The sequence below is a fragment of the Ptychodera flava genome, chromosome 22 (genome assembly GCF_041260155.1).
Source record: "Ptychodera flava strain L36383 chromosome 22, AS_Pfla_20210202, whole genome shotgun sequence".
Classification (NCBI taxonomy): domain Eukaryota; kingdom Metazoa; phylum Hemichordata; class Enteropneusta; family Ptychoderidae; genus Ptychodera; species Ptychodera flava.
The window spans coordinates 31608555-31636553 of record NC_091949.1 but is presented as its reverse complement, the minus strand read 5'-3'; the positions used below and the strand labels follow the sequence as shown (position 1 = coordinate 31636553).

The 27999-nt window shown below is 37.8% G+C and overlaps 1 protein-coding gene across 2 annotated transcripts; it reads right to left on the bottom strand.

Moving 5' to 3' along the window:
- Positions 1-452: 452 nt before the first annotated feature.
- On the bottom strand, positions 453-27999 carry LOC139123195 (uncharacterized). 2 transcript variants are annotated; one of them, XM_070689295.1, is made up of 15 exons: positions 27841-27999; positions 10340-10582; positions 8800-8974; positions 8204-8279; positions 7494-7641; positions 6842-7070; positions 6337-6514; positions 6022-6150; positions 5254-5456; positions 4836-4965; positions 4576-4716; positions 3943-4119; positions 3100-3358; positions 2539-2676; positions 453-2268 (listed from the first exon to the last, which is right to left on the bottom strand). In XM_070689295.1, the coding sequence occupies exons 2-15, from the start codon at positions 10563-10565 to the stop codon at positions 1772-1774; spliced, it is 2706 nt and encodes a 901-aa protein (XP_070545396.1). In that variant the 5' UTR covers positions 10566-10582; positions 27841-27999; the 3' UTR covers positions 453-1771. The 2 variants fall into 2 exon arrangements, with proteins under 2 accessions (XP_070545396.1, XP_070545395.1); XM_070689294.1 differs by lacking the exon at positions 27841-27999 and adding an exon at positions 14132-14258.

The window sequence follows — 27999 nt, the reverse complement described above, 5'->3', positions numbered from 1 at the left end:
GCCAGTTTAATCTGCAAATGTAAGCTCATCTCCATTTCTCTTTAAGCAATACACTTGTCTTTATGAGCATTCTGTAATATTGCAACATTCAGCTGTAGGGCACCCACCACTTTTGAGATTAGTTCCAATCATATTAATTTTTGTTAATACTGATTGAAAAATTGTTTTATAAAAAAACTTTACGGAGAAAAGAAAAATTTTCACTTTCTTTCTCCAAGACCTTTAAAATGAGTCCCAACAAGTGGTAGACCATAACAGTGTTGTAAAAGTTTGAGAGTCTGAGTAGCTGTCCCCGTGGCGCGTTCTACCCCAACAGCTTAGCAAGAAAGCGTAGTGGAATCTAATGTCAAATATTCTACAGTCATCAACGTGATGATGATGGTTTGATGATGTTTACGAACTCATCAATGATGGTCTTTTTCACAAGACGACTCCTTAAATCATTACTTTTTGCAGAACAGCATCGTTTATTCATATTGTGGCAATAAATAACTCACTATGACAAAATATTCATAAAGTCTTCTGTTTAAACAGTTATCGTCATCGTATAGCATTCTGGGTAAAAGTTACAAAACATGTATGTGCAAAAGTGAATGCCTGTGTTTAAACAAAAATACCATCTTAATTTGTGACCTTTGATATATGTTATGGAAAGTAAACCCACTTTCAAACAAAGTGCGATGACCTCTAGTTTAAAAACCGTCGTCTCTGACAAGAAATGTGGACTATTTCACAGATACTGAAACAAAAGAGCGGAATAGGTTTGTTCAGTTCATCTATCGGTATTAATAATTATATGCTAATAATAGTTTGGAGTTCATTATCAAATTACATGAACCACACGTCAAAGTATGCTTGAACGGTAGAAAAACAAACGAAGAAAAGCCGATGGCCATTTTAAGTTTATATTTTCATTAACATCCGGGCTCCTTGTGTTCTGAAAGAGAAGTATATATACAGTTGCCGCGTTCGTTACACACGTTCTGTTATGCACGTTTGTTGTTGTCTTGTTGTTCTCTTTATTGAGAATTGTCTGTTAATTGTGTTTTGAATAAGACGGTTATGCATTCATTTCACATGATCTGTGATCAACGGCATTACAATACTTTTCAGTCAAAAAATTAAATGTTCGCGGCACAACTGCTTATACTGTTTTTTTCTATCACAATTATATAATAGAACTTTTTGATTAACAAAAACAATTTTATCATGATATGTTTTGCATCATCCGATCCCGAAACCTAAACACAAAAAGTCACAAAAACGTATGTGTATGTGGTAACATCGTCGGCATGTTTGTTTTGTAAAGCCAGTGCGAGAACTATATATGATTTTCCAAAAGTTTCTTTTTTATATAGTTTGGAAATAAATTTACTGAGGGTATTCCCGCGATGGAAATACCCCACCCGTCCTCAATGGTTTGAATAACCAATAAAAACAGACAGTTTGTAGGATAGCTTCTTCATGCACAGTATGCAGATATAAAGAAGGATCGCTATTTTCCAAAGAGGAAAACTACAGTTCAGTTAAAGGCTTACATTATACATTGTACGAGGAATAATCCAACGCAATTCCTTGTTTCATTTCAATAAATGGAAGAAGTTTTTAAAAGTTTCTTTCTCCCGTCAGCAGCCACTATTGACGACCTTGTGTTTCCGGTGCCTTACACTGCAGTCTTTAATTGATTGAGAAAGTTAGTTGAAGTCCAAGGCCACCATGATGAAGTGAGAATTCAACTGATATGTTCAGTACTCAGACGGACGAATTTTCATCACAATTTGTAGGGGTGGTAAGATTTAAGGTCATTCCTGTGGTGGTTTCGCATTGGTCCAACTAGTCCGTTACCTCCATGGTGGCTAGAACAAAACGTCGACAAAAGCGTGTTCCGCAAGAGCGGGTTGTAGGACACAATGGACGGCGCGACAGACGAGGTGACGGCAAACGGGAGGCCGAACATGGAGAAATTTGACTGTCTGGACGATCCTGCATCGGATATTATGGATGGATGGTGTGACGTAAGTAAATGTTCATGTGACGTCATAGTGACCTCTTTCGATGTCAAGGGCGACCTCGGCGTCACTGTTGAAAACGAGGGAGGCAGCATAAACGACGGAATGGCAGCTTTCATTGGATGTTGAGGCGGAATATGCCTGTGTTTCAGTAAATCTGCAGTAGGTATTGTAGGTTTGGAGCATAAAAATGGCGGCAATGTGGGTCGATGGAAAGCTGAATGCATCATGTCCTCCCGCAAACCAAACTTCGCAAAACCTGAGGAAAAAAAGAGATAGAGTGATATTTAAGAAAATATTCAATTGCGATGTGTATGTTGAGTACAGTAATGTTGGTATCACATCATGGCATTTGAATAAGATTGACATTTGAATCTATGTTCGGGCATATTTTACTCAATTTTAACATCGTGCTACTGTGTTTTGCTGTAAGCAATACATTTATTGTACATTTTATGATCAACGATGATAAATTTTCTCCGTGTATGAACTCTCTACTTCTCATAACTAATGTCACTTTCCAGTTTACCTTGTTCTGTCGCAGTTTTTAACGACTTCAGAAACTCGACAGCCGGTCCTTGTCCCTGAGTGACGTCACTTCTCTTCAGAGGATCTTTTCTACATGATTCGCATGCACACCTGCCAATCTTCTCCTTCTCAATATTATCTATGATAAAACAAGGCAGTAAAACAGTTTACTTCACCATCGAGAACAAAACATTTAGTTTTAAATGAGATCAAAATGTAAGGAAAAACTTGATTAAAAAAGGATCTGGTTTATTTCAAAAGATACATTTTCATGCAAGGCTAAACTATCGCCGCAAAGGTGGCTTTATATGGGCGTATACTGTTGGTTATATCGCAAACAAGGCAAAATCTCAGCCGACTTAAAATTCATATTAAAACGATAATAGTAAACTCAATCTCGAAAAGATGCAGATGTAAAATATCGACAAAAATCTCGCGTAAAACTTCCACTTGTAGTTCATTACTTCGATTTATTCCTAAGTGAAAAATATAAGTGAATATGCAAAAAATTACCTCTTTTAAAACATGAACTTTGTAAACGTATTTTAAATTTCATATTTACCTTGTCTAGCTGGATTCTGTGCCTTCAAACACTGAATTATATTTTGTAGACCATCTTTGATGGGCATCCTTCTGAAAGGCATTCGGAATCCCACCAACATTGCTTTCGTCACTCCAGCGCCCTCCTGGTCTGATTTTTCGTTGCCAAGTTTGTAAGCATCAAATATTGCCATGGCGACAGGGAAAACTTTACAAGAGGCGAGCTCGTTTCCCCAGTACATCCAAAATTCGTTGATGATTGGCGGTCCTAGCGTAGGATCCTGTGATTTGACATCAGTAATTTGTGAGGTATGTTTGAACACATTGACCATTAATGAAAAAACTTTCGCTTCTCAGCCCCTTCTTAAGGGTCAATGTAATTCTTTGGCATTTTTATAGTTTATAAAGTTTGCACTCAATCTACACGGAGTTTCCAAATTCTGGATTGGATATAATTTTGTATAATTAATTTTCGATGACCCGCATTATGCACAGTCACGTAGAACACAATGAATGGATTAATTACACTATTCTGATGGGCAACTTGGCGTAATCTCCGCTTCAATGAGACACAATTTTACCGCACAATGTTAATGATGAGCTAAAACATATTTTTGTGAATTGTTCTTTACTTTTGCAACAAATGCATTTATCTTGTGCGTTAAATTATCATAGCCTCAAGGTTTTATGATTTTTTTCACTGATATAGGGTGATTTGCCACATTTTAGACGGGTCGTACCAGGTATATATTGGTCTTTTCCCGCCAATTCTCGAGCTTAAACATCGACTCTCAATTGCTGACTATTCCGAGATTGTCTTCATTCTACCTCTCAAACTTAGCATCAAACCACATAAAATTCTTACCCGTAAAATTAAGTCGGCTCTTTTGAAATCATAGGCGCTGCACTTTGTAGAAGTCATGTGATCCAAAAGGGCGACGAATCGTGCCGCGTCCTGCTCTGGTAACTTTGAGCCGACCTCGTTCAAGGCGATATAAAAATATTCATGAAAACTTTTCAAGCATGGAAGTACCATTGTGTCCTGTAGCAGAAAATGCGAAAAATGAATCTTGAAGTTGCTTAATACAGACTCTATATCAATGTTTTGGCTTTATCAGCAGAAATAACATAATTATATCTAGTACAAAAATAGATTCGAGTAAGTAAATAATATCACAAACCTTTGAATTAAATAAAGCTAGTCATTTAGCCATGAACTCACTTTCAATTATACTTGATCGTCAATCAAGGAGAGAGAGAGAGAGAGAGAGAGAGAGAGAGAGAGAGAGAGAGAGAGAGAGAGAGAGAGAGAGAGAGAGAGAGAGAGAGAGAGAGAGAGAGAGAGAGAGAGAGAGAGAGAGAGAGAGAGAGAGAGAGAGAGAGAGAGAGAGAGAGAGAGAGAGAACATTCACGTTGACAAACAGAGAGACAGGCAGGGATAGACAGAGAGTGACAGAGACAAAGACATAGGGAATGAAGATGCATGTCAGTGACGTACCTTCAACATCTGCAGAATGTCAGCTGCATTTCGTTCTGGAAATGTTTTGACTAAATTCTCCCGCTGCAACTCCAAGATGGATTCTGCGCATGCCTGGATTACTTGATCGCGGTCCGTTGGTTTCAAATCAACCACAAGTGCCTGAAGGTACAGTAGACAACGATTACTATGCAACACATGGACAGTTTTCTTGTTCGTTTGCTGAGTGCAAAGATGGTGGAATAGTAATACCGATATATGAGACTATCTTATGCACCTACCGGTAGGTGGCAGCAGGCAAAGTGTGCATGCGGATCAAGGAGAGTCTTCACAAGACTGGCGAAATGCCGACGCAGTCCCTCTACTGTACCCTTTTGCCATAATGTCAGCTGTACAATTGACATACATCCCCTAAAGAGAAAAAAATAACATACGACGTTATCTAAACATGTTGATGCCGTCCATCGCCACAGTGGACTGCCATCATGTGATTGTAAAAATTGGTCTTGCAAAACAGGAAAAGTTGTGTAAAATTTATTCACTGCTTAACAGCCTTAATCTATACAGTTTAAATACCAATTTAGATAAAATTTCTATCTCGCAATCATATGGTAAATAACAATATAAACAAGCTAAGTAGCAATAAATGTTTATCGTTATTTCTTTCCAATACTGAACGGCACAGTCAAATTAACTTACCTTTGAAAATTTGGCGCCATAGTTATGATCGTCTGAAACCCCTCGATTAAATCAAGGGTATCGTCGCATAGCAACACCGGTGTCACGTGATGAACACGAGGTAGACCTTCACGGAATTTCATTTGTTTAAGGATGTCGACCATGAACGGAAAGGAAAAGGTAATATGCTGTTTGTCTGGCTTTATTGAAAAACTTTTAATAGCCTGGATAAAAGAAAAAAAAAATACATACATCATGAGACCAAGCATGTTGAAGTGTGAAAATAGAGCAAAAGATATCGCTTCTTAGCACTTTATGTTGACGCGTTATGTGTGACTTTGGTTGCATTGTCAGCCTGAAGCCAAAGAAGATAATTTTTAAGTGAGTATTCTTCCACGGATTTTGACATTATGAATTTATTGCAGTATCCGGTAACACTACCATTAATAAATATTTGATACAATAGTATGGAATCAACGTTACATTATTACAATGCATTCGCAGGAAGATATTTTGCAGCATATCGCATTTTTAATAAACTTCTGATATACGATAGTAGTTCTATCGTATGCATCATATATGATATGTGTCGACAATTGCAGATATATGATTCATATCGCATAGCTAGGTTTGTGTGGATATTTGACGTGACACCGATAAGTCATTCGGCAACTTGAAAGTACAAACATATTCTGACACGAAGCAAAATACGAAACAGGTTGAAACACGTGACAAAGAATAGCGCTTTGACTATTAATTAGCCGGAAAACACGGAGTTTCCTTACTTACTTGTTGGACATTGTCGGGCAAACATCCGATAATATCCATCGTCAGTGTATTTTTGACTTGAGACTCCGTTGATTTAGTCTTCTCGTTTAGGTCTCGCCGCTGACGCGGTCTCGTCACCTTCTGTTGGGCCTGTAATGTGATGATATTGTACAAATTAGGCTGAAAACAATGTTCTGGAATTTATCTTAGGAGAATATGAAGAGGTTCATTTGACTCTAAAAGTCAAAGACTGTTTTCAATATTCTTCAAAATCTAGCTGACATGGATTTGGTAAACGACTGCCACTCTCTGCCCAAAAATACAACAACGCCTTACCAATCGTAGCTCAGCTTCGAATACGTGAGATGGGTCGACTCCCAATTCCAGCATCTCAGTTGGGATTTTCCTTGTGTCGGGCCGTTGATGGTCGTGTGTACCACGTGACTCAAACGTAATAGCGTCTTGACGATCACTCCACAGATGAACGACCGGGAATCCGTTGTTTCCTCGACACCTAGATTGGGCACAAAGAATACCGAAACGCTCCGTGTTAGTCCAACGCCCTCAACGACAGAAACTGTTACCAGTCATACCCCACTTGTTTTCACAAATTGCTCGGAATACTTTCGCAGCTAAGATTTTACTGCCCAGAGTGATGACTCATACTAATTTGTAGACGCTGATATCTTCTTGCTTGAAGAACAGTTCTACATGTTACTCGCATCTGACTTCGAACATCCAAATGTCGCCTAACCACGGAATATTCAATTTTGATAGAGCATGCTGGTACAAAAGTAAACTCGAGTTAAGTGGATTTTTGTGCATTGTCACAGTCACTTACTTCCTATGTACAAGTATTCCTTTGCAGCAAGGGTTCGGGCATGGTTTACCGATCTGTTTCTCTCTGACTTTGTCGGAAATGGCAGGTCGAATAGCTATCGCAGACCATTCGCCGTCGTCGACACTGTCGGTCTTGCCGGGATCGGAACAATTACTGCAAACGATTACGCCGATGCAGGCTTTCTTCAAAACGTACTTGTTATGGTTATTCGTGTACTTCATGGCCCAACCTGGAGAGACATTGTGTTCAAATTAAATATGATGTCGTATCAGCTTGGAAGAACGCGCCTCTGGCCAATATGACGCACGCACACACGTACAGAAGTGACATGAGGTCGGTCGCATTCTGTATTGTGTACATTATCTGGATAGATTTTAGATTTGATTTTAAAATTTTCTAAACTGGATACATTTTGTACTTTTAGTATCATGACTTCAAGAGAAACGAGAAGACACACAGACTTCCACTTTCCCCCCCACATGAAACTGGTGGAGGTTCACTCACAGTACACAAATCGCACTGGTTAAATGTAATGGGACACGTATGCAGACGAAGGATGGTAGAATTCTGTCTATAAGTATTACGAAGACTTTTTGTCAAGTTGTTAGACTGTTAGAATCCCATCCCTTCATTCGTTACCTGTTAAACTCACCTGATACGTGTCCCTGCGCTTCAGGGTCTGTTGGACGATATTGTCTTTTGACACTGCCGTTAGCCCATTCGTCGAAATCGTCGTATTCTCCATGAGCCAACTTGCTAGCATCCAAGGAAGAAGTTGCACATCGTGAATTTATCGGCGGCTGCGAGATAAAAGGAAGATATTAATTCAAATTAATAGAACTACAGATGTGAAAGATTTTGGAAACAGTTGAAAGCCATATCCAAATAAAGAAAATATATTGTGTTCAAAGCTTGCCAAAAAGTTGAGCAAACTTTCTATCAAATACCCGTCACGTATTGTCAACAGTACATGATATTTCAAAATACTTAGCGATTTTCGCCTTGAGTGTAAGAGAAAGATTCTCCGACAGTTGGTACATTGCATATATAATAAATACATATATAATTAATAAATATATTATTGTTTATTCAAGACGATGGTTTTCATTTTCTTCTCTTCTTGCTTTCTACCAATTTAATGAGTGCTGCTTTCGATATGGATCCGAGCTGACATAGTTTTGCGACATAATACCCAACTTCAAAGCAATGTATTAATACCCAGTTCAATTTCTTTCTTGTTTTTTTTTTTTCAAATGCACCATCCAACTGGTCACTAGACCATTCAAATATATCCACAACACATTGACAAACCATAAGCAGAAATATTTTTAAAAATACAGTCACCTAAGGAGAGATACCTACTTGGTCAATCGGTTTCTCTTGAAGACCATTGCGTTCCCTCTCTGCGCCATTTCTACACAGTCTCGTTATGTCTAACCTGAAAACAAATGTACACACGCCATTCAAACCACTTTTCAGTGAACAGATCGGTGACAAAGCCGTGACACTGTATAGCTTGGACCCCAGTTTTCAGAAAATTATTCAAGCTTCATTACAGAGTACCGATGTAATATTTTATAACGTTGAATAACCCCTGCGGTGTGATTGAGGATTCCGTTTCGAACGTTCAAATGCTGTACCAACACACCAAGCAACATTGCTGAAGTCGCTCCAAAACGCTCGGCTACATCCCATGTTCACAAGATATGCTTCGATAACTGAGCTAACTTAACATAACTTCAAAATCATAACTATGACATTTTCTCCCCTCCTTGCCGCCCTTACAACATTTTATTCACCCCTACATACTTTTTTCGCTTTCGTGCTGTCTCTAGTTTTGAGTCCACAAATGCATCAGAATATGAAAACACCAAAATATACTAATTTCAAATTTTCCATCGAAATATGAACTTAATGAATACATCTTTTATTTTCTTAAAAGACCAAACATTTCTCACCTGTCGTTGATAATGGAACCAAGGGCATTGTTGAATGTGGAGAGAATTTCACTGTGATCTCCAAGGTGAATGTTCAAAGTCCTTTCGCCACCTTCGTCGGACTGGACGGACTCTGGACCGTTAGGTTTCCCACCACCACCACTACCACCACCAACTTCTTCTGCATCACGTGATCCTGTGTTAAGAAAAGGATTGCAATTTGATGTACGCTCAGTGATTTGGTGAGGTAGGGCTAAATTCAAACATTCAAACTGCAGCATGTTAATACCACGAACTTTAATTTTCAATGTACTTTCAATTATGTCTGTTTGTGGAATATGTTTCTTGTCCTACGTTAAAACGCTCTTGTCGAAATGCACGGTATTTAACTTGTGTCAATATACTATCGATGTGTAAGGGCAAACATCCAATATTTTGTCAACTATTGAATTTACGTCCGGACTAGAATTCATTTGTCAACAGAAATATTGCATATTGTGTCTATTGCATTGTGTTAGAAAGACTTATACTTAGTATTTTAGCCTACTTTAGGAAGGGGATGATAAAAAATGTGTTCACTTTATAATAACTATTTAAAAAATGTATCAACATTTATAGTTATTGATCCTAGAACAATGTTTAAAGATATATTTCCCTGTATCAACTTTTTGAAGGTAGAAATTGACTTTCTTTCATGAGCACACACTGGGCTATGAAATATGACATTTCTGAAGCGTCGTAAACCTCAACAGCATTCATAACTTGGCAGAAGAACAAAACCGATCAAAATGCAGCAGTTTATGGGATTGTCAAATGATAAAAAAATTGGAGATTGGGAACTTCAATTATACGTAGATATCTTAGACATGGTTTTCTTTGACGGGAAATTACACTCTCTTGGCTGTATTCGTATATGGACACATGATATACTATTGATCGCTCTTTTTACCTAAAAATATCACCCTCTCCGAAAAACCCCGAAACATTTGGTTATTAAGAGATAGTCAATTTCTCATATATGCAAGGATGCAGAAGAGGTATCATCTATCCAAATATATAAGGAGATGTAATAAAACTTTTAAATGAATTTTCGAAATATTACATTTCACTGGTATGGTTATCAGAAGAGTGTTATTTCTGCGGTCTCATGTGAAGTTATATTAGGTTTACTCTTTCATGCTTATCCTGATTTTGTATCAACATGAACGAATAATCCTCCAAAACTCTTGGCAAAAACGTATGATTTATGCTGTTTAAAATATTACTCCATTTTTAAAGTTGTTACTTAATTCTGCATACTTGATATACAAGGATTTCCTCGCCTACGTCTTTGAAAGCCGATTATTTCAGAACGTTTCGATTTTGATAAGTTGTAGTTTACAAAAAAAATTGTTTACTTCGACACGAATATCGGAACGTCAGCTAAGATGTTTATGATTTTATTTTTGTAATCTGTCTTTACTTTTGTGATTACGTATTCGTTGCGAAGAGGCTTTCCTTTCGACTGAAATGGCTCAGAGACACTGCAGTGGCCACAATGGCGTAGATTATGCTTTCCTACCTTCCTGATCGTCTATGTTGTCTTGTCTCCTGCCGCCATCCACTTTACCGATTTCCTCCTCTCCGCCCTCCTCTTCGCTGTCCACGATATCGATGTCGGATTCTGAAGAAGAGGAAGAAACCGATCCACAAGTGGCGCCGTCTGTGCACCTCAAAGATGGCGGCGAGTTTGGCAAAGAAACCGGCACGCTGCCATCGTGTTGGAGTGCCTTTGATGGCTCCGTCATCCTGGCTACTAGAGTCTCTGTAAAGAATACGGTGTCACTTAATCTTATGTACTCAATTGAAATTAGAGTTAAAAAGAATTGAGAGCTTAATGAAGAGGATTTAAAAGGGTCCAAAATGAACACTATAAACGACATGGAAAAAAAACATGTCTGAAATTTTGCGCCTAACATCACGTAGACTTACATCTAATAATTTCATGAGAGCTCAATCTTTGTCCTTTAAGTAAGTGCCAGATTTAGGCGTGATTTACTAAAATGATAAAAATACACTCGAATACACACATCGAGCACATAGTATTGTGTACATATGTATACATCTGTATGTATGTATGTATGTATGTATGTATGTATGTATGTATGTATGTATGTATGTATGTATGTATGTATGTATGTATGTAGTATGTATGTATGTATGTATGTGTCTGTCTGTCTGTGTATGTATGTATGTATGTATGTATGTATGTACGTACGTACGTACTGTACGTACGTACGTACGTACGTATGTATGTATGTATGTATGTATGTATGTATGTATGTATGTATGTATGTATGTATGGATACATGCATGCATGCATGCATACATGCATGTATGTGTCTGTCTGTCTATCTACCTATCTATCCATCCTATCGTAGTGTATTTGTGTATCTATGTGTGTATATATTTATATCTTTGTATGTATATATGCATATATCCATGCAATATGTTATTTGTAAGCGTTAATCATCAGACAAACGATTCGAAATCATCTGTAGAATTGATCCAGGAAAGAGCGAAGTTAACGGGAAACTCTTTTGTTACGCTACAGGACGGGCGCAGGCGTGGTGACTTTTCAAATTAATCTGTGACAGTAAGTCAAAATAGCGTAGGCTATTGTTTAGGAGCGCAGTGACTGTCGTCATGTGTGAGTGAGCTCCCTTTATATGTTGAAATATGTTGTCAGATTGACAGACAGAAAAAAATCATGAAATTCACTGCAATGACGTATTACAGAAATTGTGCATTTTAAAGCTTCTTTCGTTGTAAGAATTATTTACTTTGTTCTATTTTGCAGTTTCTTGTTTTTCCAAGCCCCTCTGTAAATTATGATGTCGAAATGCCAAGTCAGTAATTCGTATGTGTGTGTCACTATTGTGTGATATCCAATGACTATTGTTGAAAACTGAATTTTAGTACGGATTATCAATCGTTTGTCAACAATAACATTTTGTATAGTACACAGTGCCTTGTCTCTGCGAGAATAATTCACCGTTTTGCGTAATACTTCAGACAGAAGAAGAAAATAAAACAAAACAAAGCTCGGTTTTCTAAGGCAAATATGATAAAAACATTATCAAAAGTTACGACCGTTAAAGCTATGCTAGCAATATGCTAAAACTGACTAAAACTATGTTAATACTAACTGTGCATAATCTAGAACTGTGGATATATCAAATTAAAGTAGTTTGCACCTCGAAATGAAAGATTTCAATTTTTGCTAAAACCTTTCTCAAGCAAACTTTCGACTATTCTCTTTAAAAATCGAGAATAAAAATCGAAGATCACAGCACAAATTTTGGTAAGAGAGGAACAATGTACTCAATATTTATCGATATTTGATATTCAGAATAGCCAACATCTATGTGTTATCTCTATTGGCGAAAGTAAGATTTTCAATTTTCACAAAATTATGCCATTGAAAATTGTATTTACTCCATAAGCTTCAAAATGAGTCCTCACAATTTTTAAAAAGTTTGAGAGTCCGTATACATGTCCCCCCAGGCGCATTAAAATGAAAACATGTGAGTCAGTTTGAACAAAATTACCACTGGTGATACAGACACACATTTAAACAAAGGCAATATATTGGACCATATGACACAGTTTTTAGTATAAGGAGCAGATATCTGAGGCGTACCTTTTTAAGTGTAAATACTTAACAAGCCAATGTTAAGAAGTAACTTGGTCGGAAAAGATAAAAATTGAACAGATCGATATTTGAAAAATGTCATCAGGTTGTTTTGTCAAGGTGAACTCCCACATTAAGCGATACTCATACGTCATCGGTCATACTCTTCAAACTGCAGGAAGACCAATGACGTAATCGAGAGATGAGCTTTTTGTGTATGCCCCTGGTAATTCTCAAAAACTTTGACCCTAAAAAGCTAGCCAGCCGAAAATGCTCACTGAATTTCCTTGTAGCCGCTTTTCACATTTTGCTGTAACCAGCCTTGTGTAACGGACTATATGTGTTCATAATCGATCGCAATTTTTCACATTTTTAACCCGTGCTGTTTCTGTACTTGATGGCATCATCTGTCTCTCGGAACGCCCTCTTGGAGTTTTGAATCATACTTGCTGCAACAGCGAATACAGAATATTGTAGGGTCATGTAAGTTTGTAATTGAATGGTAGACCGTCGACATCTTGTATTCGTCACTCGTATATTATGCCTATAGAAACGCCTTACAATATTCTAAGAAGTCATGTATATCTTAAAACTACAACGTTCGTGTTGCTATGACGATTACACACTGCAGCCATATTTTATTCCAATAATATCACCGGTTACTGTTTTCCTTTGAGAGTTTGGCGATTTAAACACGCTTTTATGCGAATTCTAGCGTTTTGAACAATGACGGTGGAAATAGACCGTGAGTTTCAATATTTACCGCTTTCGTGGCCAGCGAAGCTAGTATAGAACAAGTTGATGTAATATTCACCGGAACAGTAGCAGTGGTTTTGTGTGTTTTGAAATGATAACTCAATGTTCTTTGTCCTATATACTGAAGCTTTTTAAGTCAAATTGGCTCGGTGGACTGAAATGCACACACTACAGTACAATGTGATGAATACATATAATAATCAATTTCTACCGGGCCTTCAATTTCTTTTCAACACTTCATGTCAAGTACGTATGAGATGTGCTCACATGGAATCCCGGCATGCCGCACGTGCCGTCACAAAAACCAACAGAGAAATGAAGCGACAATACGCAAGCGTGACCGCCATTAATATGCTGATCATTGAGGATAAAATATTGTATGGACCATCAAACAGGACAAAAGTGTTCTTCTTCTCAGTCTAATTATTGACAATAAGAATAAGGATGTACATGAAATTTTTGACAAGATTTTGAAAAGCTGTGATAAAGGCTTACTGCTGGACGAGTACGTCAACTGTGACCCTAGAGACATTATGGTAATTTTATTGTGGTCTTCCGTCTCATGATTTTTTCATCTGACGTCCTCCTTGACAGTTTTACATATCAAAAACCTCCATAAAATCATTTTTATTTCAATTGAGAGTATATATATATATATATATATATATATATATATATATATAGAGAGAGAGAGAGAGAGAGAGAGAGAGAGAGAGAGAGAGAGAGAGAGAGAGAGAGAGAGACTAATTTGACAAGCTGTTTTCGGTGTTACATATTGTTGATGCTTGTCAGACAAAACCAGTAACCGATCGACAAGCGTCTTAGTAAAAAGTTCCCAAAACACAAACGACAAATGTGAATAGTTTTGAAAGTTCTGCCCTTGGATGGTAATTTTGTAATTTTGTCAAAATTTTAAAAGCTTACCTGGAGAGATTTACTTATGAGCTATGCCCACAGTTGAAGGTAGCTGCTTCTTCTTTGCCCCCTGTCGATAGTACTGACGTACTACACAGCTAGACCTACCAGCGACAATAAAAACTCAATTTTGGAATTGACCCAACATGTTTTAGCATTATGATTATTTAATGAGTTAAATAGTTTAGGTACCTATTCTCATCTACAATCAATTTCCAACAACATGAAACATCATCACTCTAACAATACATAAAAGTACAAACGTACTCTATATTCAGCACACACTTGTGAAAATGTGCAGTACTTTGATTCGGCAGTATAGCCATTTAGTATTTAAAACAAAATGAGTCGTATCTGATCATTGAGAGAACCTTTTTTCGCTATTTGTTCGATTTTAGTTGTAACAAGACCCGTTTTCTTACGCGTGGCATTGTTATGATAAAAAGCACCGCTGGAATTTTCACACCTCGCTAGACAGTGTTCCATAGAAACCAAGTACCCATGCCACCTCTGAAAATCAATTTTCCATATTTTATGCATGAGACGCATACTCTGCTAGGCTAATCCATTATTGAGGTTGTTATCGTCGCGAAATCTGGATTACCTCTGATGTTTTTTCACATTGAATACTGGCATACTTACAAGTATTGTCTGGATTTCTCGAACTATCACAGACAGCACTCGCAAAATGCACTATGTAAAGCTGAATCATAATATATGTCATTATGTTGCTGTCCTTTACACCAATTACTTTTATGCCCGAACCCTGTACTGACGCATAGCACCTAATCGCATGAATATTCAATATAATGCTATTCCGTGCCGTCTTAAACTTAATGAGACATATATACAAGGATGGATACTGTTCTAAATTCACGCACACATATACACATATACATACATACAGACACACACACACATGCATGCAGAACATTTTCCAAAACGCTACAACTTAACATTACAACTTCGTACTAATGGTGGAAAAAGGAACATATTTTAACCTGAGTCAGCCATCTACATTCATGGATCTCCACCTACGCCTGAATTTAATAAATTTTGTCTATATGATGGCTTGACCCTTGTACCAAATAAACGGACTTTTCATTTCCATTTCTACTTTTAAAGAAGCAGACGCTATAATCAGAACACATTCGTTCAATGGACACATGAATTAGTATCGACGGCCCCATTGGAGGTAAGAAAGAGTGCCTTATGTTATTGTTGGTCTGTCTTTGACGGGCACATGTAAGTCGCTTAATTGCTAAAAGTTCAGTGCAGTCCACCGTATAATATCAATGACCTCCAACAACCTATCATAACGCTTCCCGCAGATGGTGCAGTCGGACGGAAAACTCGAAACGGAATAGTTGGGCCATACCTGTAAGAAAAGTGGCGAGTCTTTGGCGATAAAAATAAAAAGAATCACCTGCAAATGCTAACGTCTAAGCAAAATCGCCCATCTTCAAAGTCATTCTAACCTTTACAGTCATATCTATCTACAAGAGAGCTCGTATGCAGTCCACAAGATTAATCTAATACACAACACATGTGGTGGTATCTCGGACTCAAGATAAATTACTTTCTTTGTAGATAATTCAGTCTGTACAAACAAAATATGACCGACAAATCGAACCTGCGACTGGCCAAATTTACTTTTCCAATCGTTTGACAGGATCCGGTGATAAAGTTAGATTAAGGCGTCATTACCGGAAATTATTTTGTATTGACTACCGACACACAAACAACTGGAGCTAAGTGATGGCGTGCTAGCCTTTCTAAAAATAGCGTCTTTAGCACAAAAAATGATGCAAGAATGCAATCTTAATATCTTGATAGGTGACATTATTGTAAAATTTATGGAAGATTAAAAAAGCTTTGACAAACTTTTTATTCCCTGGGTAAGTTCTTGACAACAGCTATATTTTGAATATATTCCAAGTATTAATGTGTAAGGTACAAAATCTTTCTGCACTGAAACTGATTTTGCCTCGCATAATAACTGTCAGGACTGTTATCAAAGATATTGCCCCTCCATTGTATTATGGTATTATTTGCATAATCCTTGACAAAACATTTAAAGGACTATAGGTTATACCGCACATTTCCTAAATTTCAGTACTTTGCCTTCGATACCAAAGTCGGCTCAATAAAACTCCGGAAGGTCATTATATAATTCTTTGTGAAAATAAACATCATAATCTCAAAAAACGTTTGTACCAGACGACAATTTTTGTCCACAAAATACAGGCGTGACTTCTGGTAATGTCGGTTTGAAGTAGTCACGTGATAACGCCTCACACGATTATTCGTGAATGTCTGTCTCGTTTAACGGGACATGGTGAGCAAGCAAAATTCGTGCTTCTTGATGGAGAAGGAGTTGTGTTAGTAGATAAACATGCCTTATGAGATATCGGAGTCTTGTTCTAACTATCGAAATCTCCGGCGTTTGTGTGGGAATCGCAACAGGTGCATGGTGAAGTTATCTGGAGCCACTTCAGCTGATCGGTTGGTGTGTTAGACGCACGATTCTTAACTCTCATAAAATATTGACAGCGTATTTCCGTTCCTATCGATAGCGAATTCCAATAAGACAAAACCCGCCTGAGAGCAAGTAAAAGCATCTGTATATTCTAGGTCCTTTAAAATTCTATTTTGCTGTTCTTTTTTCAGTTTGTGACTCTCTGACAAGATCCATGGTAAATACCCGCCTTGAGTTTGTTAATCCTCCTTGAAAAGCCAGGCGTGTAGTTAGATGTGTACGACCACGTCTTATTGTTGCACCTAGCTTTCTCTCGATTGTTTCAGTAATTGTGGCCCAATTCTCGATTGTCACTCATGTTAGAACGTGCTCTTTTGTTGTTAATTAATCTGTTGGCACTCAACTTTTACATGCAATAAGATCGAGATAGATACCCATATTCCCTGCTTCGCGTATTGTAGATTACCTTGGTCGAATTTTCCTCGCTTTATATCCGATAATGTCGCGTGGCACAACACAACAAAGAAACCGAACGACAACGTCAACATACAGCAAAACTTTATTACAACAATACAACACAGCAGCTAATAACAGCATACGAACACAATATAACCACGCGATCGAGCATCATTGTTTTGTATTTGATCTTGTCATGATAATTTCGAATTTAACATTGACTCAAAATCATCGAAGGATATATTTACAAGAAAACAAAAAATGCAGAGGAGTACCGAATCTCAACACCTTCAAAAAAGCGACTAAGAATCATACAGGGATGGTGGATAAAACTACTTAAGTTTGCTCTCTTGAGTTTCATGAAGTCACATGGCTCCTCAAAACTGTTTACCATCTTGAAATTTCGATACGAGCCAAATATCTTATGAAAAAATGAAGTATATGCAAGTTTTCATTATGCACCCCGGCGTCAAAAGCTAGCCCGAGAAAGGGTGAGCTAAATGCACTTCTGTTTTTGCTTCTCGACGTTAAAGGGACCACAGTTGTAACTTTCAATTATAATTCAATTAAAAATAGATATATTGTCTTCTTCCCTTGCCTATGATATGTTGAGACGCTAGGCGTTAGATTTACAGTGTGTTAACTATACAATGTTATCGTTGACAAATAGATTCCGGTCTTGACTAAACTTCAGCTGTCAACAACAACTGTAGAAATTACACAGACAGTTACAGGCTATAAGTTGACGAGTTGAAAATCAGGCACTCCTACATAACTTCGAGAGTAGAGTAAGAAAATCACTATTTATAAACAAAACAAAACTATGGAGAGATTACTAAAACTAGTAGCATGGAGCTTAAAATGTTTTCAATTTGCTTTATGTAATCCTAACTTCTACTATTGGTTCTTTAGGCTCCAATATCTACCATTGATGAACTTGTGTTTTAAGTTTAAGTTTACGTTTATTTCATTCATTCATTCATTCATTCATTCATTCATTCATTCATTCATCCACTCATAGTCACAATAACAACAGTTGTAATTGCATTTCAAACAATGCTTACAAATGAAAGGATGCAGTCCTTGTCACAATCAAACCATGCCTTAACAACACTTTTGCACATACCATCAACAATAAATAATAACAATACATATCTAAATACAGAAATAAATAGATAAATAATGGTGTCAGAACACAAGTCTTTGAAATAGAAATCTTGTGAGGAATGCCTTTCCCAGAGGGAGAGTGGAATGAATGTGAATGGAGCTAGAGAAATAGCTGATGTAAATCTCATGAAATCTTGCTTCCAGTTTGTTCATCTGATGCAAAGCTCAAAAAAATCTTGCTGCCAGTTTGTTCATCTGATGCGAATTTCATGAAATCTTGCTGCAAGTTTGTTTTTCTGTCACTCCTCCATTCCTCGTAAATAATAACTTTCTGAGGTTGCATTTTCATCAAGGAATGTAAGATGATCACAAAGTTGAAAAAGAAATTACTGACATATGATTACAGGGACATAGGGATATAAGAATATTACCAGCATACTACGCTATCACTTAAGTCTGAAATTCGCTGTAATGCATATCTTACTATTCACGTTATCAAATTGTATACTTTCTTGTAAATTTAATATAGAATAATATTAAGTTATTTTTGTACGTATACCACCTTTTATATGATTATGCTGTACACGTATATTACACCAGCTTCTTGATTCTATATCTGTGTATCTAGATAGATTAGTAGACAGATAAAAAGATAAAATAATGAATTTATATTTTTTGTATATTATCATGTTTAGTACAAAAGAGAAAAATATTCATAGTCGCATTCAAGCCACATTCAATGTATTTTTGTGTTTCGTGTTAATTAAGTTTAAATCATGTTTATATCAACATAGCGTTGACATGTAGAATTATACTTCAACATGTCCCCTTGAATACTTACGGAACCTAATAATACAGTGTTACTGAACAATGTGCGACAATTTGCAAACTCTCTCTCTCTCTCTCTCTCTCTCTCTCTCTCTCTCTCTCTCTCTCTCTCTCTCTCTCTCTCTCTCTCTCTAAGATCACTTGAAATAATTGAAATGGTACTTTTGCGCATTAACAATTGATAAAACTGCAAAATATGATTTTGGAGTCAAACCGTGGGCTTAGTCTAATTGAGGATCCTCGTGGTTTAATTTTCAAATCACGATACGAACAGTTCAAAATCCTGCACTGTTTTATACTCTATATTTAATGTTCGCAGGTAACTTGAATATTTGGTATCTTTCAAAATGAACACAATGAGACAACTTGTCATGTATTTAATTCACATTTGTCCTTTGTAGACTTAAAAGTGGCTTCCTTTTTCATTTCGTGCAAAACGTAAAATACTGGTTCAGTGATAATTGATTTTATCACAATGCTCTTGAGAAAAACGACTATTGCAGTCTGTGATTCTTAAATTTCGATAAGGCCATGGTTTCTGTACTATTACGATCTATGGATGATATGGCCGCTATCAATTACAGCTCTAGGCAAGTATCGTTTCATCACGGACATCTTACGTGATTGAAGTTGACAGTGAGTAGCGAGAAAGCTTGCGCTAAACACTTTGCTCCAGTGTGTAGTTCGTCCATAAGGGTGTACATTAACTTTTTATGTGCTGAAAATGTAAGACGTTTTAGCAATTTAAATTCCTGCGAATTTATAACAAGAAAATCAAGTTGTTTGTTATATATGTTTGGTGTTTCATTACAGCAGACGTTTTTTGTTCGATATTTTGTAAGATCCTTTTGGAGTGTGTGGGTCGGACAGAAGCAATCGATGACTCGTTTCTTCTCTGTTTGGGGATGTTGTTGCTGACACTTCCAGCGAATACCAAGCCATGCTTCCAATTGACAAACAGTAGAGGGTTGACTTATCGAGTTAGGTTCCGTCTATTGTCTCACTGTACCATTCAATCAATAAACACATTCCAGGCGCGCTCGCCCGCTCTAGAATGTGGTACCAGATCGATACTGTTTACGAACACAATCATAGGATTATGCCTAAACTTACTCTAATCCGGGCCCTTCAATACACATGGCTCTGGCAAATCCATACGGTGTACCCAAACACAACTGACTTTACCCACAACACACCAGCGCTGCCTCGCTCTGCCTATACCTTTCTCCGGTACAGTTGGACAGCTGTCGATAATACAGAGAATTGAAACCACGCAGTTTTATCTCAAAAAACTCGCCACTCGCTATCTCTGGAAGGCACGATTAAAAATGTACAGAAAGCCATCCAAGATATGCTGCTGGGCTGTGGGAATGTTCGCGTGGTATTATTCGGAGTCCCTGAATAATTAAATATCGTCCAAACACAAACATCAGTCAGCGATTTAGCTAGTTTAGAGGGTTTATCCGTTACCGTCGGTGACTAGTTAATTATTAATACAATAGTTATTTGTATTCTAGTATACTAATCTGCTGCAACTCATTATAGTACTAAAGAACTTTTGTTTAGGACCGTACCCGCAGCTCTGCGACTCCCATATAAATAGTTAACGAGGGGACAACGCTTAGTCGGTTCGAGGAACTACAATGAACGTCGAGTCCTGGTCCCGTGAGTCTGGATGATGTACGCCGAGTCCATGGTACAGGCACCTCGCTGGATTATGTAGTTCCCTTGGCTTACAGGTGCCGGTGATAATTCACAAAAAATGAGGCCCAGCGACAAAGTTAGCCTCCATCAGAAGCAGCTTTGATGCATTTTCATTTTTACCCCGTTTGTCTGATGTAATTTCTTTGTCTACTTTCAAAGTCATGGCCAAAATGACTGTGGTGTTTCAGTTTGTCAACTCGGTACATGCATGGCGAGTACTATTGTTGACTACTGAATTTCAGTCCGGACTTGAATCATTCGTCAACAATAACATTGTACATTATGTTCACCATGAGTTGTGTTTGCAGGACTAATTCTTAGTATTTGAGATATGAAAATATGTCTATTATAAACCAAAAATAACGACAATATCAAAGCACACAGTGCAATGTTATTGTTGACAAATGGATACCTATCCATGCTTGAATTCACGTTGTCAACAGTAACATAAAGTTGGCATTACACATGCACACTCAGTATTGACAAGCTGAATACAAAGCATTTCGAATTTCTTAAGTCGAACAAGATCCTGTATTCGGCAAACACGAACTTCAAAAAGAATCAGAAAAGATATGAAATAGTGACATCTGATAGAGATTAATACATGACACTCGTTCTTGCGCAGGGAGACATGATCAATGTAATAAGACTTGAAGAGTCAATAGTATTAACATATGATCTTCACTATTTTTGTTTTAATGTCAACTGCAGTTTCTTATCCTATTCCCCAGAGTCTGTTGAGATACACAGTACTTAGCTTGTCAATTCAGCCTTTACCTATGTAAACAACATTGTTATTATTGACAAGTGAATTCTGGTCTGGTCTAGAAATCACATGCAAACAACAATAGTGCATTTTACATGTATAGAGACGCTGTGTTGACAAGCTCGATAGTCGGCATTTCAATATAATTTAGGAAACGGAACAAGAACTTACAAATGGCATAATAGACAAAAATAGTGAACAAATCATCACAAGTCACAGCTACAGGCTCGTTCACGAACATTTGCATAGACTTTGAAAACCGAGTTGATGAAGTAGACGATTCCATTTATCCATACAGGTAAGGAAGCATCATCGAAAAAGGGATTAAGGATTATACATCTTTAGATATGTCCCTACTGACTCTTTTATTTATCAGTCTTTGCATGAATGTTTTATCGGGACAGAGTAGGGTAGAGGAAAAGAGACTCTTCTATGAGTATCAAGACACCACTTTCAATTTATAACGACAATATGATTCTAATAAGATGACAGAAATATATTGTTAACTATCTTTGCTTAGAGTGCGTTTTTCGTTTTGTTCCATGTAGTCTATTTTGTCATTAAAATTATGAAAGGATGAATCCTGTGAATTACTTGGGTTGATCAAGTTGAAAGATGTAAACTTTCGACGTCTGAAGGCTAAACATGCTTTCAAACTGTCGTCTTATTGTTGCGCACATTTTTGTGATGTCATTATAACATCCACATTGCATATTATTATCTCAAAAACGTCTTATGCGATCTTTTCTTCTCCACTTGTTATTTTGTATACGGGCAAGTGTCTGGCTATATGATCCACGGAACGTCGCTTCGGATTTCAGATGCATTGCTTACCTAGCAATTTTGTCTTGCGTCGCAAAAGCGACAGTTTTAAAAGTAAATGTCATCAAACTTCTAAAATATTCGACGGTATTTCAGCACAGTGGTTCAACTTACAAAATATCAAGTACTCGAAAGAGGGGAAAAGCTGACGAATTTTTCGTGCCTTGTTACTCAAAAGTAAAACTCCCGGCGGCAGTGTTTTTGCTGTTGAAGGTGGTACCCGTAGGTAGTCACGAAATGACATTCCTGTGCCTACACACCACTGCGTTCGTTCTATAATGTGGCTCAAGTGTGCTAATAAAACAAATACTTCTCATGACCAGCACTAGATGTTACGCAGACAGCGGGAGTCTGACAGCGTTCCAGGCGTGATGTGTGTCATCTATGCAGTATTACCGGGAGCGATGAAAATATACCGCGTTCGAACGTGCACAAATTTTGATTTCAATGCTCTCTCTCTCTCTCTCTCTCTCTCTCTCTCTCTCTCTCTCTCTCTCTCTCTCTCTCTCTCTCATCGAAAAAAAAACAAACACTCGTTATACGTAGCTTCTCTAAATACGACAAATGTATTATCAATTCAGCCATAGATACATCAATTCGTATACGTAGCATACTTCTTTTAATTTCTCAAAGGATGAGCGTTTCTCCCCTGGAGGTCATCCTTTCGGTACACTATATTAAGTTTCGCTACCGGCTCACCGGGTATAAGTAAAGCCCATTGTCATCAAATTGTACATTTTCAAGGTCTCGAAATGACACGCAAACGAAAATGACGCGTCTGTAAATTAATATCATTTTCACGGTAGCTATATTCAAATGCATACAAGATCTCGCTACAGTTGCACAGCCTTCGATTGATGCTAATCAGAGCCCCCGGCGCGATTTTAATTTCATTTCATGTCACTCAAGTGAACTTCAACATGAAAGTGGGAAATTTATTTGCCACCAATTTAACGCAATAATGTACATAATTTCCAAAGCAAATTTCATTGCTGTTGGAGATAATTGGTGCAATGGTTTTGGCGAATCTGAAAACAAAATTGCCTTCAAAGAGACGTATTTTGCACCCTCTCACAAAAGGCATGCCGTACAAGAGAGTTTTAAACATGACTGTTTTGAGAAAACAGTTTTATATGACTGATGCTTTAGACTACGCGAATACAAGATGTAGGTATTCAGCGAAACCATTGCATGTCCCTGTGGGCTCCGTGCTTCGACGCCCGCCTCGACTACACAGATTTTGTTTTGCCTGCTCTGGAAACATGCTCTTTGGGTGCTCAAGATTCGGTCTATAGACGTATAGACTCTCCCAGATGAAGTAACCCGCCATTTCATGTTGAATAATATTGCACAGATAAAACGGTTTCACCACTGTAATATCTTGTTTGGTATATGTGGTGGTCATCAAAATATTCAACTTATTTTCAGTTCGAAATCGCTGCGTCATATTAGTGAAACAAGACCCCTGCTGAGTGGAAGTACAAAATGTCATATATTTTTCATTTGATTTTAATGTTCTCAGATTTTGTGATCTTTGCATCGGAGAAGAAGCCGGCTTTCGAGCGACCGCCGTCGGCTGAAGCGATAGGCATGAAAAAATAAAGCGCTAAAATTTCTTGCAAAAGATTATGATTAAAAAATAATTGATAAGGGTTTATTTCTACGGGCGAAATGCAAAAGAAGTTCTGATATACTGATTGGAGTTTGACAACGCGATGAAAATTTCAGATTATTTAATGTATAATTCATTTTCTGCCAAGCTGTTCTCGTGTGTACTGCCGTGATATTCGTCCTAACCGGTACGTTTCAACGAAATCGTGACCACGGGCTATGTTTTAGTATTTATATAATATCCACATTCATTAAGACCCTTTCCGCACGAGTTTAGTAATAACTTTTTTCACACTCTTGTATGACTGGAAGCATTGAATAATGCGAGCGTGCGAACGCTGCGAAGTGTCCTTAACGCTGATTGGCTGAATGATTAAGTTGGCAGATCATGAATTCAGATCGTTTCTTCTTCTTTATTTACTGCCTGTAACACATCACATTTTTTTCATATGCGGGAACACATTTTTTACTCCGACTGGAAAACCTCTCATTTAAAACGAGTTTTTTTTCCGCAATTAACTGAACAAAATATATAATTTACAATTTTTATGTCACAGAAAGCAATGTAACACGGCAAACTTCACTGAAATAAACAATGAAATCAAACGAACGAGTAAGGCGATGGGCGTTAGCGATCTGCTCCATATATATACACACGGCGGAAGGTTTGTTTTAGGGGTTATCTGTTTTCATACAGTTGCGTTAGCGTCAAGAAACTGTCATAGAATCCTGTATCCGTTGAGTCCCTTATAGAAGCTGGAGGTAAGTTCTATCATTAGCAATGTAATGATGTTTTGAGTACTGGAACTATATGTTCACGTGACCTCTAAAACATATAAAACGGAAAAATTACTTAAAGATAATTAACTGTACCCTTTTGATATAATACGGTAATACGGAGCGAAAATGAATTCACAAAGTCATTTCACGTGTTATGGCGCATGTTAAAAGTCAAAGATTAATCAACTTTCCATACTCTGAACGAATGCAAAACTTCTGCAGTGAACGCCTGTCATCACCGAAGAGAGATTTAAATTACTTGAGTATGAGCCATTCATATCGTAATCATTTTTCGTGGCAGCTAAATTTTTAAAGGTCTGTCCATGGTACGTATGCATATATTGAAGACCAAGTGTTAAAAGGGGATAAGTTTTCATGTCGAAGATTCTTTGACTGGAAACTTATCTGTGATTGGTGAGAAGTTTTGATAACACTGACGAAACGGGCCATGAAATGATTTACTCCTCCCGCTGTCTCGCACGCTATGTCGCCCTATAGCTGTGTGTATTATTGTTTTCTTTCACTCTCGCTGACTACATCCATCGAAGCAAAAGGAGTCCGTACTGATACTTTCCAAACGAGTATCGTCAGGAGAGAGAGAGAGAGAGAGAGAGAGAGAGAGAGAGAGAGAGAGAGAGAGAGAGAGAGAGAGAGAGAGAGAGAGAGAGAGAGAGAGAGAGAGAGAGGGGAAGGGAGACTCGGAGAAAGTGAGACAGAAACAGAGACAAGGACGGGGGAAGGGGAAAACAAAGCGACAGTAGCAGAGACAGAGAGTCAGCAAGACAAAAAGACAAACAGACAGACAGAGGCAGAGAGATAGAATTCCATACTTCAGCATAGCAATTCCTTGATAAAATGACATATTGGTATGATCTATTTGCCAACGCTGAAGAACTTTGTTTTTTAAGTATTTTCAAAACTTTGATTTTTCACACTGAGTAAATTATAGGCGTAAGTGAAATGGATGAGGTATGCAATTTTTGTATGTATTTACTGTTTGTATCACCCAACGCTATTGTCTTGATGACGAATGCAGTCGACGAAAACTCTCTATTGTTTTCAATTCAATTGCCAATTTCAATCAATCATTTCGTCATTTTTTTTCAAGTAAAAGGGACATTCAAAATGTATTCCTTAGCACTTAGTTTAAAATTTCACGGTAGAGGATCGCAACAAATTTAGCGTTGCTTTAATATCAGTTAAACACAAATCTATTTAATATTGCTTGTCTTCCAATTTCATGACATTTGCTTGCATTTCTTTGAATACAGTGAAGTCTTACAGGATAGTATGTTGTCGATTTGCATTACAGGGGGAAAGCGTAAGCAGCGATAGTGGGTTTAAGAATAAACAAAAACAAAAACTATATATTATTACCGAATCAAGCTCACCCGAGAGCGGCCTTTTCCGAGAATATTATCAGATTTCCGACAAGGGTATCACCTTCCCATCAATCTGAATTATTCAGATTTTCTTTTGAAATTCCACCTTTCGCTTTATCCTTGGAGATAATGGTCCACTAATATGAATCAGTTTAATCAAGTCACAATAAGCGCTTACTCTCGGCTTTCAAAAATTTCCCAATATAAATCACATCTCGAGTAAGTAGGCGGGCCGTCGACTCTTGTTTTCTTGTTCACCGGATTCGAAAAGCCGGGCATGTCTCAACTCGTTTTAGCCTCTCTCTCGTAGGAGAAATCTGTCTAACAAAACAAATTAGGCTCGTTCAAGACCGCACAAAGTTCACTGTATAGTCAGGAGACGCCGGTTGTTGTCTTTCGGTCACGTACAAGATGACGCCTTACCCTACAAACCGTTGCTTCGAATATCTCTTCATGATGTCGCAAACGTGGCAGTTATTACTTATTTTGTATTTAAATGTTCTTTATGCAGTCCCCTAATCCTGTTCCTCAACACGGTGTATTTGCAGCTCCTACTGTACAGCGCCCCGATGCCAACTATAAATAATTAAGGAAGTATTTATCTTCGCGTGTTTTATTAATAACAGCGAAGGGAGTAGTGTAAAATGATACCTTTGTAATATAAAACTGAAGCAATAATGTATACTGAGTATTAATATATTTATTCGCATTCTGACAATAATATATCTTTGATGCAGCAGCTGAGCTTGTATGATTCAGAGCAGAACGCCCGGTTTCTAATGGTGGCCGAGTTTCATTTGGCCATAGATCATGGTGTGCGTCAGAGAGTGGTATTCAAAATATTGACACTTGTTGATAATGTTGATTTTCTCTGTGTGGGTTTAGAGATTCATGGGAGGAGGGAGCGGGGAAAATGAGAATGGGAGTGTGATTTGGTGGGAATATGCGTTGTGTGCATGAGAGACTGCGCGAGTGGTGCGTACACACGAGTAGCAGTTATTCAGTTTCCGTTAGTTTCTGCGTGTTGGACGTTTCAAACTTGAAGACTTCGCGGTGACGGGGAACATAAACAGCGATTGACGGACAGCCGTCGCGAAGGCGATAGAGGTAAATGATTGGACTAACGACAAAATATTCTAAATGATGAGTAAAATGAATGAACGAAACAAGCCAATTACTTGGAGCGCGGTCTCAAATGTACCGAATCATGCATGTGTCATTTTTATAGCAACTCACGCACCTCATTAAAGGACCGATATACTTTCAACTGATGCGAAAGAGACCCCAGCCCCGTCCCTTTCATGTTTCTTCCCTTGAACTTGGTTCATTTGCAGGACAGACTGTGACCCTAGTCGTACACAATAGATTAATTAGAACGAAATGAATCGGCTCGGGATGTCGTATTGTTGTGGAACTGCCTCTCACAGGGCGCATATTGAGACTTTTGGGACAAAACTTTGAATTATTAAACATCAACGCAATCAGAAGTTTATTGTATTTCACTCGACCGTGGCGAAAAGAATCAGTGAATCTATACACAGATACAACCTGTGAGAGTAAACCGTTTGTGCAGCCCTTTAAACTCACTCAACGCAAGGGCTTTCAGCGTAATTGGGGACATGTGCGCAGCCTACCAACCTACAATGCCGTTGTCCGTCATAAGACGCATCCATGGTGGAAATACGACGGTACACTCTATATATCGTGCAATCAAGAAAATAACATTCGATAAATGTAAAGAAAATAAACAAAACAAAACAAAATAAATTTATGGCCATCTTACCTGGGCTTTTATTAGCTTTGATCTTCCTTGCGAGTGTATATCTTTATCAAGACTAGGGTCTTTACGTGTGGAGTGTGTACTTATCGAACGCCCGCCGCTGGCTTTCAGGAACACACATCGACCGCTCTGTCTCCGTTTCCCGTGGAAGCCAGCACATAC

What these genes read in the sequence shown, in the direction of transcription:
- LOC139123195 (XM_070689295.1), bottom strand. Translation starts at nt 10,565, where the DNA reads ATGACGGAGCCATCAAAGGCACTCCAACACGATGGCAGCGTGCCGGTT. An exon ending in TCGAAGCTGAGCTACGATTG is followed by an intron (nt 6,151 to 6,336) that starts GTAAGGCGTTGT and finishes ATCACATTACAG; the next exon opens with GCCCAACAGAAGGTGACGAG. An exon ending in GAGCCGACTTAATTTTACGG is followed by an intron (nt 3,359 to 3,942) that starts GTAAGAATTTTA and finishes GTCAAATCACAG; the next exon opens with GATCCTACGCTAGGACCGCC.